Source organism: Salmo salar, chromosome 01 (genome assembly GCF_965601325.2).
Source record: "Salmo salar chromosome 01, fSalSal1, whole genome shotgun sequence".
NCBI lineage: Eukaryota > Metazoa > Chordata > Actinopteri > Salmoniformes > Salmonidae > Salmo > Salmo salar.
Window position 1 is genome coordinate 69,913,523 of NC_138291.1, and position 16,827 is coordinate 69,930,349.

The following is a 16,827-nucleotide window of genomic DNA, read 5'->3' on the forward strand; positions in this document are numbered from 1 at the left end:
AAAGTTCCTAGTTGTCTTGAACGCGCTGAAGTCGGAAGTCAGAGATTTCAGCGGCCCATGACGACTGTGACACCATTGCATGTCCAGTGTTCACCCCAGGGGGGCAGTCATTAGTAAGATAAGTGTTAAGCCCTATAAGAGGACTGCTACTGGGTTTCTGCCAATCTCCACAGTGGCTGTGAAAGGCCAAATTAGCTCTCTGGTCCAGATGAGACCAAGATGAGAGTTGTAGATTAGATGGCAACTAAAGGAGTCCATAGACACATACATGTTTAGATACACATTGAATACACATACCAACACTGGTCTATAAAGGTCACACTCCCCCATTAAACTACCCATGTCAGGCTGCCTAAAGCCAACACGCACACATACACCCTTCAATCTGTAGTAAATTTATTTTAATTTTATTTTGGCTTGTCAAATCACTCCCTTTTCCCCCTGTGTGTTTTTCTCCTCTCTCTCCTTCAATCTCTCACCTTGGTCTCACGTGGGCTCTGTGATCTAAGTGCAACAGAGTGAGCAATATGAGGAAACTGCCAATACAGTATGAAGACATCACACACACACACACCACACACACACACACACACACACACACACACACACACACACACACACAAATGGGCCGCATGTGTGCATTTAGTAAGAGCCTTTGCAATGAGAAGAGAGGGGAAGTAGAGAAATGGACTGGTATGGCCACAGATCAGTGCGGAAGGCGCAGCGACATCCCCTCCCAAGGCGGGCTCTGATGCTAATGCAGGGTGACTCCCCCTAGGGTTGAGCATGGGAGGGGGAGAAGGGATACAGAATCAGTTATCCTTATCTTCCTCCTCCCTAGAACCAGATAAGCACAGAGATAATGCTCAAATTGTAAGTGAGGAAAATGATAGAGGTAATAATCATGTTATAATTTATATTCCTGTTAGTTAGCTAGTCGAGGTTATAGAGGTTGTAGAGGTTATAGAGGTTATAATGGCTGTGTGATGACTGTATATGGATTACCTTTCAGTTAATTACATTAAATTGGACTGTAAACAGACCATCCAAAACAGATGCTGTCTTAATCTGTTTTCTCTGTTAATCAAAGCACTGTAATAACACGACAGAGGGTCATTACCAAGTCTGTCTCTCCAACACTGGCCTGATATAACACTGTGTGCAAACATACACAGAAACGACTCATGTTGTCTACAATCCAGAGGCTATTGTGGTAGGTCTACATTTTACATTATACTGTAACAGTTTCCAGACTTTATAAAACATACTGTGTGTATTTGGTTATATTTGGTTTAATAGCTTGGTTTGAGAGTATTATTGCTCTGGTATCTTTTGTCATACAAATAGCTTTAGAGAAAGCAATAAACATATTGACCTTCAATTTTTGTGAGATATATTTTTGGCCAGGAAATCTCACTACTGAAAGTGAGCACTGGCCTTGGTATGGCAACTGCACCGCCCTCGACCGCAAAGCGTTACAGAGGGTGGTCCGGACGGCCCAGTACATCACTGAGGCCGAGCTCCCTGCCATCCAGGACCTCTACAACAGGAGATGTAAGAGGAAGGCCCAAAAAATTGCCAAAGACTTCAGCCACCCAAGCCATAGAGTGTTCTCCCTGCTAGTGTCCGGCAAGCGTTACCGGGGCATCGGGTCTTCGGGACCAACAGGCTCCAAGACAGCTTCTATCCCCAAGCCATAAGACTGCGGAATTTGTTATCGAATGGTTACACAGACTATCTGCATTGACCCCATTTTGCACTGACCCTATGCATACTCACACGACTCTATCCACACACTCACTACACTGACACTCACACGAACCCACACACACAAACAAACATACACTACATACTGTACGTACACACACATACACACACACTCATCATATACGGTGCTGCTATATGACCTTAATCACCATGGCATTCCAAACAGAGCACACTGATCAGATTCTAACTCAAAATCAAATAAAATGTTATTTGTCACATGCGGCTGAATAGAATATTGTATTTGTATTCATTATGGATTCCCATTCGCTGCTGCCAAGGCAGCTATACCATTTTAAAAACATGACATTCATTACAGAATTCACAACACAGTAAGTGTGTGCTGTCAGGCCCATACTCCACTACCTCATATGTACAACATAAAATCCATGTGTATGTGTACGTATGTTATCATGTGTGTGTTTGCATGTGTCTGTGCCTATGTTTGTGTTGCTTCACAGTCCCTGCTGTTCCATAAGGTATATTTTATCTGTTTTTTAAATTGGATTCTACTGCTTGCATCAGTTACCTGATGTGGAATAGAGTTCCATGTAGTCATGGCTCTATGTAGTACTCTCATAGTCTGTCCTGGACTTGGGGACTATGAAGAGACCTCTTGTGGCATGTCTTGTGGGGATTGCATGGGTGTCTGAGCTGTGTACTAGTCGTATAAACAGACAGCTCGGTGCTTTCAACATGTCAATATCTCTCACAAACAGAAGTAGTGATGAAGTCAATCTCTCCTCTACCTTATCAAGGAGAGATTAACATGTAATGTTTGCTCCCTGTGTACATTCAAGGGCCAGCTGTGCTGCCCTATCCTAAGTCCCTCTTTGTGGCACCTGACCACACGACTGAACAGTAGTCCAGGTGCGACAAAACTAGAGCCTGTAGGACCTGCCTTGTTGATAGTGCTGTTTAGGTAGAGCAGTGCTTTATTATAGACTGACTTCTCCCCATCTTAGCTACTGTTGTATCAATATGTTTTGACCATGACAGTTTACAATCCAGGGTTACTCCAAGCAGTTTAGTCACTCCAACTTGCTAAATTTCCACATTAATTTATTACAAGATTTAGTTGAAGTTTAGGGTTTTCATTTTTTAAATATTTAGGACTAACTTTACCCAAAGCTAGTGGCATGTCGTTAGTAAAGATCGAAAAAAGTAAGGGGTCTAGACAGCTGCATTGGGGAATTCCTTATTCTACCTGGATTAAAGAACACCCTATGTGTTCTGTTAGACAGGTAACTCTTTATCCACAATATAGCAGGGGATGTAAAGCCATAACAGATACGTTTTTCCAGCAGCAGACTATTATCGATAATGTCAAAAGCCGCACTAAAGTCTAACAAACATCCCCCACAATATTTTTAGCATCAATTTCTCTCAGCCAATCATCAGTCATTTGCGTAAGTGTTGTGCTTGTTGAATGTCCTTCCCTAAAAGAGTGCTGAAAGTCTATCATCAATTTGTTAACTGTAAAATAGCATTGTATCTGGTCAAATAAAAAAATGTCAACAACTTTACTAAGGGTTGGTGACAGGATGATTGGTCGGCTATTTTAGCCACTGAAGGGGGCTTTACTATTCTTAGGGAGCGGAATGACTTTTTCTTCCAGGCCGGAGGGCACACACTTTCTAGTAGGCTTAAATTGAAGATATGGCAAATAGGAGTGGCAATATCATCCGCTATTATCCTCAGTAATTTTCCATCCAAGTTGTCAGACCCCGGTGGCTTGTCATTGTTGATAGACAACAATCATTTTTTTCACCTCTTCCACACTCACTTTACGGAATTCAAAATTACAATTCTTGTCTTTCATAATTTGGTCAGATATACTTGGATGTGTAGTGTCAGCATTTGTTGCTGGCATGTCATGCCTAAGTTTGCTAATCTTGCCAATGAAAAAATTATTTAAATAGTTGGCAATATCAGTCAGTTTTGTAATGAATGAGCCATCTGATTCAATGAATGATGGAGCTGAGTTTGCATTTTTTACCAAAATTTCATTGAAGGTGCTCCAAAGCTTTTTATTATCATTCTTCATGTCATTTATCTTTGTTTCATAGTGTAGTTTCTTCTTCTTTGTATTGTTTATTCACATAATTGTTTATTCACACACAGGTCCCGTGTGGCTCAGTTGGTAGAGCATGGTGTTTACAACACCAGGGTTGTGGGTTCGATTCCCACGGGGGACCAGTACGGGGGGAAAAAAAATGTATGAAATGTATGCATTCACTACTGTAAGTCATCCAGAGCATCTGCTAAATGGTGTAAATAATTTCTCAATTTGCAGTATGTTTGCCAATCGGTTGTCCAGCCAGACTTATTTGCCATTCCTTTTGCCTCATCCCTCTCAACCATACAATTTGTCAATTCCTCATCAATCCACATGGGTGCATGCTTATTAGTAACTGGGATAAGCAATTTCATAAATGTGTCAAGTTCATCGTCTGTTTGCTCCTCATTACACACCACAGACCAACACATATTATTTACTTCAGCAACATAATAATCACTACAAAACTTACTGTATGACCTCTTATAAACTATATTAGGCCCAGCCTTTGGAACTTTGGTTTTCCTAGATATGGCTACTATACTGTGATCACTACATCTGATAGATCAGGATACTGCTTTCAAGCACATTTCTGCAGTATTAGTAAAGATGTGATCAATACATGTTGATGATTTCATTCCTGTGCTGTTTGTAACTACTCTGGTAGGTTGACAGATAACCTGAACCAGGTTGCAGGCACTGGTTACAGTTTGAAGCTTTTTCTTGAGTGGGCAGCTTGATAAAAAGCCAGTCAATATTTAAATCACCCAGAAAATATACCGCTCTGTTGATATCACATATATTATCAAGCATTTCACACATGTTATCCAGATACTGACGGGTAGCACTTTGTGGTCTGTAGCAGCTTCCCACAAGAAGGGGCTTTAGGTGGAGCAGATGAATATGTAGCCATAGTACTTCAACAGTATTTAACATGAGATCCTCTCTAATCTTTACAGGAATGTGGTTCTGAATATAAACAGCACACCTCCACCACTGGCATTTCTGTATTTTCTGTAAATGTTATAACCTTGTATTGTCACCACTGTATCATCAAATGTATTGTCTAAGTGAATTTCAGAGATAGAATATGAATGTCATCTGTTACTAGCAAGTTATTCATTTCATGAACCCTGTTTCTTAAGCTACATATGAAAACGTGGGCTATTTTGAGCACTTTTCAGGGATGCTTGCTTGTTTTCATTGCTTTACTGGGAAGCTTAGCAGAAGTAGATATTCTCATGTTATTTATGTTAGTGCAGGGTGAGCTGCACACAGTGGACTTCCTACTAGGGCACACTGCCTCAGTGCTAATAGCATACATCTGGTTCATAGACACATGATTGCTGCATACAATAGGCAGCATTGTCAGGGCAGTTAGAGGGACATACATTAGGTTACTTACATTGTGTCTATCAATACCCCTGGTATAATGTACATTTGCTAAAGCATTATGATGACTCAGCGACACAATGGTAGGGATTAACTGAGCTGGGCAATTGATAACTCATCGTCTCAACGAAGCCTTATAATGATGTTAAAGGATCTAGGCACCCAAATGTCTTGGGTGGATCCCATCCTCCAAAAGGAATTGAAATTGTCAACAAAAGTTACACCCATTGAGATGCAATAATCCCATTGCCAGTTGTGAAGAGAAAGAATACTGCTAAAGTGTTCAATGTCACGATTCAGAGAGGGCGCAGGGCCAGATATAATGGGTATTTTATTAGTGTCTCGCAGAGAGTCAATCAACTCTTTTAAATCCAGTTTCAACTGTTCAGAGCTGCCCTTCATGATGTCATTAAAACCCACATGGACTACGATAGAATTGATGTCCATGTCCTGGTGTAGTATACATTTGGGAGCAGCTTAGTGATGTAATTTACTCAAGCTCCGGGATAGGACATTGTATTTGCACCAGGAACAGTCACATTTCTTACCATGGAGCTGCCCAAAATCACGGCTGGCGAGAAGGACGATGGAATCCGCCCACTCCCACAGGATGGTGCAGGCCTCCGATAGATGGAGAAGCCCCTCTCGATCCAGAGCAGGGACGGAAGGTTACAGACGTCAAGTTTGAAATCGTAGGGGAAGTCGTAGGAGTAGCCACAGCAACGAAGGTGCAGGAAGATCAGGATCCAGGGTGGCAAAACTATTTGTTGTTTGTATCCGCTCCGGGCCTCTCGTTGGGAGAGTAGGCTGCTTTGCAGCAGGCTGCTGTCTTCAGCTTCCATGCAGGAGCGGAGCCAGAGGGGTGTCCGGGGTGGCACTGGACACCCCTGACATCTGATTGGCCACCCCGGGTGCCACCCCAAAATATTATTCGCTACTGGCAGTTTGATTCTGTTTGACATCTCATTTCACCTCTTGTTGAAAGAATCATTTATTTTCATGTTTTCAAATCGAGGACAAGGTAGAGAGAATATTAACGTTGGTTGTGAGATACAGAAGAAGAAGAATAAGAAGAACATACAGAAGAAGAAGAGAGTGTTTCCACAGCTCCACAAGCTCTTTTCACAATCAGCGAAAGCGTCATATTTGAAGTAAGTTTTAAGGTTTAGCATCGGGTTTAGGATTCCTGAACAACATTTACGAAAGTAGAGTCGCTGTGTAAGTTAAAGTTAGACCTTAGGCTCCATTAACACACAGTTAATCAGATAAGAGAGATCGGTTCCCAATTTAGCCTAACATTATGTTTACATCTGTGCTAGTAATACACGCATATACAGTGCAGTGTCGTAAGTTACAGTATACGAATGTTTAGCTAATGTGGGGTAACTAGTAGGCTACAGCTGTCAGTGTTCAGCAAGTTAACATTCAGTAACTTGAAATCCATTAAGTCAGTTAGATTTTCATACTTGAACTCAAAACGAACAATTGTTATTATCAATCTGTTAACGTTACTCTAAAGATTACCACAATTTGCAGATAGCCTGTTTGCTATCATAAAGGTGTAAGAAATTATAACTAGCAAAGTTACTTACTGCAGAGTAGGGCTAGCCATGATCTAACTAGTAACTTAGGCTGGTTTGATTTTAAGGTACACTTATGATAATGGGGATTTGTAATTAAGATTGAGATTGGACTAAAATGTGGGTAATTGGATGCTTCGATGTAACCATAGACTGTCTTATTTTTGCATAGGGTCAATTAAATATGAAAAGAAAGGGAAAGATATCAGACTTATTTTTAAAGAAGCACAAACAGGCAGATCAGGTGCAAACAGACCCCAGCCCTTGCATCACCACCGGGCCCCAGAGCAGCTCCCTACCTGAGGCTAGTCAGTCAGGAGCATCAGGAGCATCAGCATCCGGAGTCACCTCTTCATTGTCGACGTTAAGACTGCTGTTTGCGGGTACTATTTAATGAAGCTGCCAGTTGAGAACTTGTGAAGCGTCTGTTTCTCAAACTAGACAATCTAATGTACTTGTCTTCTTGCTCAGTTGTGCACTGGGGCCTTCCACTCCTCTTTCTATTCTAGTTAGAGACAGTTTGCGCTGTTCTGTGAAGGGAGTAGTACACAGCGTTGTACGAGATCTTCAGTTTCTTGGCAATTTCTCGCATGGAATAGCCTTCATTTCTCAGAACAAGAATAGACTGATAAGTTTCAGAAGAAGGTTATTTGTTTCTAGCCATTTTGAGCCTGTAATCGAACCCACAAATGCTGATGCTCTAGATACTCAACTAGTCTAAAGAAGGACAGTTTTATTGCTTCTTTAATCAGCACAACAGTTTTCAGCTGTGCTAACATAATTGCAAAATGGTTTTCTAATGATCAATTAGCATTTTAAAATGATCAACTTAGATTAGCTAACACAACTTGTCATTGGAACATGGGAATGATGGTTGCTGATAATGGGCCTCTGTACGCCTATGTAGATATTCCATTAAAAAAATCAGCCGTTTCCAGCTACAATAGTCATTTACAACATTAACAATGTCTACATTGTATTTTTGGTCAATTTGATGATATTTTAATGGACAAAAAATGGGCTATTCTTTCAAAAACAAGGACATTTCTAAGTGACCCCAAACTTTTGAACAGTAGTGTATATATGAGCATAAATATGATACTGTAAGTTTGTAATATTTATGGGCACCAAAAAAATGTTTGGTTTTTCAAGTCCATTTCTGCTTGATACCTGGTATGACAAATTGCAGTTTTTTTTTTTTTTTTTAATTTAATTATTTGTAAATAACCTATGCAACTTATGTAACACACAAATGCTATCTTATCTTCTTGGTGCTTGAGCTTTATTTTCTGAAAATATTTAGGTTGTTCACCCAGATTATATATTCATGAAAACAGAGTGACCCAAGTCTCTCCAGTATGTGAGTACAGTGCTGTGTGTGTGTGTGTGTGTGTGTGTGTGTGTGTGTGTGTGTGTGTGTGTGTGTGTGTGTGTGTGTGTGTGTGTGTGTGTGTGTGTGTGTGTGTGTGTGTGTGTGTGTGTGTGTGTGTGTGTGTGCGTGTGTGTGTGTGTGTGTGCAAGAGAGAGAGAGAAAGAAATTGAGCTGCAGTAGTATGTTAAAGAATTCTAGTGAAGTAACCCTTTTGTACCACACTATTTGCCACATTGAAGAACTCTGGGTTAAGTGAATTATCACTTCTACCTCTAATCAGCAATCATGGGATTCATTCATGCTCCTTAGATGCCAGGTTAGGGTTGCACACTCATTTTCTGTCATGGTCTATGGACCCCCTGAAGTAGCCTTGGCCACCCCCTGGCCACCCAATGTATAAAACTCTAGTTCCGCCACTGCTTCCACAGCTCGTGACATGCGACCATTGTTGATTTCCATGCTCCTCTTGCTGTGCTCATTTGACTCCGCTTTCAGATGGGGGACGAGAGGCAGGAGATGGCTCCCCTGGCGAATGAACTCCGGGCAACACCGGCCAGTCGGATAACGACAAACGACAAGACGGAGATGTATTCAGCGCCATTGACAAATACAATTTTAGTGTTAGAATCTCATTAGTGTGCTGCATTTGAAATGCCAAGGTGATTAATGTCTTAAGGATGTTCAATTCACCCTTTCCCAACTATGCAGTTTTTTTTAAGACAAAAAAATAATAACACAAGAGGATGAAGCTATATACAGGGAGCACCAGTACCATATCTGTATGGAGGCGTCTTCCTATTTGCCCTGTATTGGACCAAAATGAAGTAGCACACTGATAAAGACACGTAGCCTAATATGAACAGCAACACATTCTTAGTTGACATTGAATATGCTGCAGGAATTTGCATTTGTCATGTTGTGTGTGTGTGTGTGTGTGCGCGCGCGTGTTTACAAGCACTTGCGCGTCCTTTTGTTCGTGCCTGCGTGTGTCTATACAGGCGGGCTTAGGGATTTCCTATTTCCAAGTGTATTAAATCACATATACGCAGCAGTTAGTAACTGCCTCTGCCTTCTCAGCATGATGACTCGGTAGTCCTTTTGGTGCAGTCGCAGACAGAGTGTCGGCCTGCTGAAAAGATAACACACATATTTGTCCAAATACCCTGAGACGCTCAAAACAATGGTGAAATGTAGAGTAACACCTCGTCACTCCAATGTTGCGCTAATGTCGACTGAAGCTGGTTGAATCGTCGTGGTTTCGTTGAATCAATGTGGGAAAATGATTAGATTTGCAAAAAGTAATCAACATTAAGCCATTTCCACTTTTTTTTCATTAACTTTTAACCTAAAACCAATGACATGATGACATTTGATGATTTCAAGTTGAATTCAAGATTAGTTGACAACTCAACCAAATGTAAATCAAAATTAGACATTGAACTGAAGTCTGTGCCCAGTGGGAGGGCATCCCGTTTTCTATTGGAATTAAATATTATCATATTGTTCCATTTTAATCGTATTGCCAATAGCATATTTCGTTTTGCTTCAGCACTGAATAAATATTTGACATAAAAGGAATGGTCATTCATTGTTTTGTCTGTGGGTTTGGTTTGACCCTCATGTTTGGACGATCCTGTCATTGTGGCGGAGTGATTGACTGGGTGTGGGGAGAGATAACTGCGACAGACAGACAGACAGAGAGACAGACAGAGAGACAGAGGACTAACTGGGAGGTCAGTATTAATCATCTCAAGGCAATTTCATGGATAAATACATTTATAGTTTGTAGTCTTTCATACATTTAGAATGAAGCCATCTGTGAAATCCCGCATGTGAATTGACTTTCTGTGTCACTGTTAGACTCAAGAAAAGGCCCATGGCTAAAGGATTGTGGCAGAGATAAGCCACAGCTGTTTAAAATACATTATTCTTCTTGTTATGAAAGGTGAGATGGGTCGTTCCCGCTTCATTAATTCGTGGGCCACTTGCACCTGCGCTCCTGTGGAGAGCGCGAGACGCGCAGAGATCTCTAAATAAGGCAATAGGCCTATGGACCATCTTGTTTGGATGACGTTAGCAGAAACGAAACGCAAAATAAACAATGTGTATATAGGTTAACATTTTGTTAAACCGGTGGGGGTGGAAGGGGTACTGTAGTTGGGCTACATAAATTGTTGCTCAATCTCCGGTATTCATGTTCCACTGTCCTGCGGCAGAATAGGGGAAACACTTGTGGCTTACATGGACGATAGCGCGCGCCTGGGACCTATTGAGTAGAAAAGTGTAATATAGACAATACATTATAAGGACTGGCATATCTTCGCAGTATGTATGCCTCTCACGTTGCAGCGTCAAATCGGCAGTGTGCTATGCGCTCGTGACGATTTGCTGACGCGCCTTCAGCCCCACCACGCTGGAGAGAGATGCTGCGAGGGAGCGAAGGGGCTGGGAACCGGTAACTCTATCTCTCTCTTTCTTGATCGAATGTGAAGGGACCAAGTCCTGCGGCAAAACGAGCGAAATTCCACCGATACCAGGAGAGGCATCCGGCTCTGTTGTAGAAATGGAGGTTCCAAGATTGGGACACAACTTAACCAGCCCGATGAGTCCGTGTGAGGGCATGATAAAGAACCTCAGCTTGGACGGTATACAGTTATGCGAGCGAGAGGGTAAGCGCACAATAAGCTGCATTTTGGATTGTCATGTAGCCCAGGCGTTGAAATTCCATGGATCACCCCCATCCACTCCACCAATTTCATTTTGTGTGCGTTAGAATATTCCCTTCCATCAGTTAATGAAAGATTACAGCCACGCTAGTGGGCTCTACTAGCCATATATAGTGGTGCCAGAATGACTGAATAAGGGTCCAAATAGTGGCTAGGGTTTCTGTTTGTCCCTTATTTTATGATGAAAATGTAATAATACGGCAGGTTTACAGTTAATCCGATTTGGACGGCGACTGGTGCGCTGCTGCGTGCGCGGAATAGCTGAGGGCATCAATGCATTTTCCTCACATAACCTATCTTATATATGCATCATATGCATTTAGGGTTTTCACTATGAAACGGGCATAAATTCCACATGATGGCATTTCAGGAAAATGGGGTTTGACCATTTCAGAACCATGGAAGTGGACAGCAGCCGATGGATCGCTTTTGCACAGGTTTCAATGAATAGGGAACACTAACGTAATTCATGCCTGGTGCAGCTCTGAACAAAGCTTGACATTACACATATATACTATATATTGAAGTAGCCTACAGTTACAGCTGTTTTAAGTCAGAAACCACATCCACAAGCCGATACAAAGATAGATTTGAACTGCATTATTTAACATGCTCTGACTAAGAAAAGCTACTATCTTTGAGAATTCAGCTTCATTTTGAAAATATAACTCTTTTGGTATGCAACAGAGGAATCACTGTACAATGGTTAAAACATTATGGTCTTGATCATTAAAAGGTTTTGTTGAAGTTTACATTTCGATATTAGGCCTATTAAAACATTTGCAACATTAAGATAGTTTTGAGAAATACATGCAAATGGAGACCAGCTGTTGCTAGCCCCAGTCTAGGCTACTCTTTCGATGTATAGCCTATGTTGGCTGATCAGAATGAAAAAATAGCAAGTCATCATCACTGGGGGACTGGGCTCAAAGATGGCTGCACCCATCTGCAGACAGAAGCCCCGTTTATACCTGGTGTTAACATGTGTCCTTTGTCCTAATTGTGCCCACATTTGTAGACAGGTGTGGATGTTCAAAAGACACATTGTGATCAGATTGTGATCAGATCTACTTGCCCCCTCTGGAGGTAGTCAGGCAAACATTGTGTCTGGTTATCTCACAATTGTAGATGGCTCTGGACAGTGAAAATATTTAAATCATCACTATCCATCTTCTAAAATCATTGACAGGTGGTACCATTGACTTATGACATCAATAAGTGGCTTAAAATAAATAAATGAATATTATTTTGAAAGAATATCGATGAAATAATTTGCATACAGGGAGGGACCAGGAAATCTGGTCACAATGTGGAAACAGTCGATGGATAAGAGACACATTTTAATACCAGGTGTAGATGCATATCTGAAAATGTGGGCATAATCAGAATGTGGACAAAATCAGGACCAAAGATGTGCCAGGTATAAACAAAGCTAAAGATGGAGCATCCACACCCTTCACTCTAATTACTCAGATAATTTTACAATAGAGTGAGAGAACATGGACAAATTCATTTGTTACATAATACGCTGATGACACATACTCAGTGCTTTATTGCATTACAGTGCTTTTGGAAAGTATTCAGACCCCTTGACTTTTTTCACATTTTGTTGCGTTACAGCCTTATTCTAAAATTGATTTAAATAAAAAAAAATCCTCAGCAATCTACACACAATACCCCATAATGACAAAGCGAAAACAGGTTTTTAGACATTTTTGCAAATTTATAAAAAAAAATTAAAAACAGAAATAGCTTATTTACATAGGTATTCAGACCCTTTCCTATTAGATTCGAAATTGAGCTCAGGTGCATCCTGTTTCCATTGATCATCCTTGAGATGTTTCTACAACTTGATTGGATTCCACCTGTGGTAAATTCAATTCCTTGGACATGATATGGAAAGGCACACACGTGTCTATATAAGGTCCTACAGTTGACAGTGCATGTCGGAGCAAAAACCAAGCCATGAGGTCGAAGGAATTGTCCGTAGAGCTCAGAGACAGGATTGTGTGAAGGCACAGATCTGGGGAAGGGTACCAAAAAATGTCTGCAGCGTTGAAGGTCCCCAAGAACACAGTGGCCTCCATTCCTAAATAGAAGATGTTTGGAACCACCAAAGCTCTTCCTAGAGCTGGTCGCTCGGCCAAACTGAGCAATCGGGGGAGAAGAGCCTTGGTCAGGAAGGTGACCAAGAACCCGATGGTCACTCTGACAGAGCTCTAGAGTTCCACTGTGTAGATGGGAGAAACTTCCAGAAGGACAACAATCTCTGCAGAACTCCTACAATCAGGCCTTTATTGTAGAGTGCCCAGACGGAAGCCACTCCTCAGTAAAAGGCACATGACAGCCTGCTTGGAGTTTGCCAAAAGGAACCTAATGACTCTCAGACAATGAGAAACAAGATTCTCTGGTCTGATGAAACAAAGATTGAACTCTTTGGCCTGAATGTCAAGCATCACATCTGGAGGAAACCTGGCACCATCCCTACGGTGAAGCATGGTGGTGGCAGCATCATGCAGTGGGGATGTTTTTCAGTGGCAGGGACTGGGAGACTAGTCAGGATCGAGGCAAAGATGAATGGAGCAAAGTACATGGAGATCCTTGATGGAAACCTGCTCCAGAGTGCTCAGGACCTCAGACTTGGGTGAAGGTTCCCCTTCCAACAGGACAGCAACCCTAAACACACAGCCAAGACAGCACAGCAATAGCTTCGGGGCAAGTCTCCGAATGTCCTTGAGTGGCCCAGCCAGAGCCGGGACTTGAACCTAATCGAGCATCTCTGGAGAGACATAAAAATAGCTGTGGAGCGACGCTCCCCATCCAACCTGACAGAGCTTGAGAGGATCTGCAGAGAAGAATGGGAAAAACTCCCCAAATACAGGTGTGCCAAGCATGTAGCGTCATTCCTAGGAAGACTAGATGCTGTAATCGCTAAAATATCACATGTACATAATGAAAAGAACACTCAATGGTGTAATTGTAAAGTGGTTGTTCCACTGGATATCATAAGGTGAATGCACCAATTTGTAAGTCGCTCTGGATAAGAGCGTCTGCTAAATGACTTAAATGTAAATGTAATTGTCATTACGAAGCAATTACAGCATTAAGTCTTCTTGGGTATGACGCTGCAGATCCTCTCAAGCTCTGTCAGGTTGGATGGGGAGCGTCTCTGCACAGCAATTTTCAGGAGAGTATTTGAGAGTATTTAAGTCCACCTGTGGTAAAGGTGCTTCAACAAATGAATGAGTACAGGGTCTGAATACTTATGTAAATGTGATATTTCAGTTTTTTATTTGTAATAAATTAGCAAACATTTCTAAAAACCTGTTTTTGCTTTGTCATTATGGGGTATTGTCTGTAAATTGAAGAAGAAAAAAATTATTTAATCAATTTTAGAATAAGTCTGTAACGTAGCAAAATGTGGAAAAAGTCAAGGGGTCTGAATACTTTCCAAATGCACTGGACATTTTATTGCAAGACAATAATCAACAAACTATAATCTACGGCCTAGTCACAGAAATATTACAGATGTGCATTTAGAAAGATGTTGAAAGTGAATGCTTAAACTGAGCTTGATAATGTGTCTTTTGATTTGTACATAGGGGCTGTTGTCTAGGTCCTAACCAGTCAATGGTGGTCTTCATTAGGCCACACAAGCAGGGCAGTTAGACCCTGCCAACACAGTGCACCAATTGTACCCCTGGTTCTATTTCTCATTTCCTGGGGCGGCTGGCCATAATTTAATGTAGTGGGATGCTCTTTATATCCCCTTACAACTCTGGCCTGATTTTAAAACTCTAATTTTAGTAATGGTATAGGCTGAACTTTCTTATGGATGTGCTGTTGGTGCCAGCTCTGTGCTTTGTACTGTGGGTTTACTGGGCTTGTATTGGCCCCTTTGCAGCAAACAAGCACTCTCCAATTTGTCAGTCAATACTGGGTAAATAAGGGATAAGTGTGCTTGAGCTGCCCACTGTTTGTAGTACAACAGCACAACAATCTCTGTCATTACTTTACAGATCCTGAGGGGAAATGAAATGACAGGGTTATAAAAAGCGCCTGCATTCTTTACCAAACATTATAATTGTATGTTGAGTATGAAGCTCCTTTCCCAAGACAGGCTGATTTGTTCACTAGCTTTGATGATGCTTGATGTAGCCTATGACCATCTGTGTGTGTTTTGGGGTTGAGCACTCCTATTTGTATGTAGATTGCAATATATCTGATCCAGTGTCATTGATGATAGGTCCAACATCATGATAATAATAAAACCATGCCTACTGGACAGCCCATCTAAACATGAAATCAGTTTAAACCACGTTTTTAGAATAAATCAAGTGTAGGACAGGATTATCTCCTGAAAATGCATTCTCACTAACACCACAGACAGTTTACCTCAACTTCACATGTAGGTGTCAGAGGAAGGCCCTAAAAGTTGTCAAAGACTCCAGCCACCCTAGTCAGACGGGTCACTCTGCTACCGCACGGCAAGCGGTACCGGAGCGCCAAGTCTAGGTCCAAGAGGCTTCTAAACAAGCCATAAGACTCCTGAACAGCTAATCAAATGGCTACCCAGACTATTTGCACCCCCCCCCCCCCACACACACACACACACATTCTATGCTGCTGCTAATCTCTGTTATCATCTATGTATAGCCACTTTAATAACCCTACCTGCATGTACATAATTACCTCAACTACCTCGACACCGGTGCCCCCGCACATTGACACATTGACTCTGTACCGGTACCACCTGTATATAGCCCCGCTATTGTTATTTATTGTTGCTCTTTAATTATTTGTTTTTCTTATCTGTTACTTTTTTAATTTTTAGGTATTTTTTGGCATTTTCTTAGAACTGTATTGTTGGTTAAGGTTTACACCTGTTGTATTCGGCGCATGTGACAAATTAATGTTCTCTGTGTTTTACTTTTTACGCCGCTAGGCTTGTCAAAATGTAGGGACTGTGCCCTTTAAGGAATTGTTTGCTGTCTAGGAATACTATACATTTAGTTCTCTTGGAAATGTATTGGATTTTCTCCAATGTATTTATAAAATTGCTAATTTAATGTTAATTTCAGTGTCACAAACCTGTCTAAAAATAGAAAATGGCTTTGTCAGAGGCCCATCAATATTTTCGCATTGTGATGTGTATGAAGTGGTGGTGGTTTTCAGCATTGAGAAGGCACATGTGACTGAGCCTTTCCCCTCTGTCTCAAGAATAGCTCTGGGAACTGCATAGAGAAATAAAATGACTGGAACTGACAACATTTGAAGGACCCATTACAATTTTAGTGTTTAAGACAGACATCCTATTTAAAAACTGTATAAGAAATTCAGCCACACTTCAAATGTGTGCCAACCAGGACTAATCTCAATATACATGTATCACGTCTATGTCCAGTGGTTACCAGTTCAGTTTAGTTACAATGTTGGCAAGATGGTGCAGACAGACATGACAGCTCTGCTTCTAGCTACTAAGCAACTTTGCAGTATTTCGTTTTCTTTGTGTGTTATTTCTGCTTTACTCATCTCATATGTATATACTTTATTCTATTCTACTGTATTTTAATCAATGACACTCCGACGTTGTTCGTCCTAATATTTATATATTTCTTTATTCCATTCTTTTACTTTTAGATTTGTGTATTGTTGTGAACTGTTAGATTCTACTGCACTGTTGGAGATAAGAACTCAAACATTGCGCTACACCTGTATTAACATCTGCTAAATATGTATATGTGACCAATAACATTTGATTTGATAGAATCAAAGTTTATTGCTCGCTTACACAGTTTTGCAGATGTTATAGTGGATGCAGCAAAATGTTTGTTACTAGCTCTTAACAATGCAATGAAATGTCTATACAAGTACACAAAAAATCCAATAAAACAATAATACAAAAATCAAGAAATATCAGAACGACTCCAATTA

At 41.0% G+C, this 16,827-nt stretch overlaps 1 protein-coding gene and 1 non-coding gene across 2 annotated transcripts in view; both read left to right on the forward strand.

Annotated features, from left to right (window-relative positions):
• Window positions 1-3,887: 3,887 nt before the first annotated feature.
• trnav-uac (transfer RNA valine (anticodon UAC)) lies at window positions 3,888-3,963 on the forward strand. Its single transcript has one exon. It is a non-coding gene; the product is annotated as a tRNA-Val (tRNA).
• A 6,582-nt stretch (window positions 3,964-10,545) lies between these two features.
• The window catches only part of phyhiplb (phytanoyl-CoA 2-hydroxylase interacting protein-like b), a 38,105-nt gene continuing 31,823 nt past the window's right edge, over window positions 10,546-16,827 (forward strand). The window contains exon 1 of the mRNA XM_014204983.3: window positions 10,546-10,836. Within this exon, the coding sequence (XP_014060458.1) occupies window positions 10,731-10,836 (106 nt within the window). The 5' untranslated portion in view covers window positions 10,546-10,730. The remainder of the gene's footprint in view (window positions 10,837-16,827) is intronic.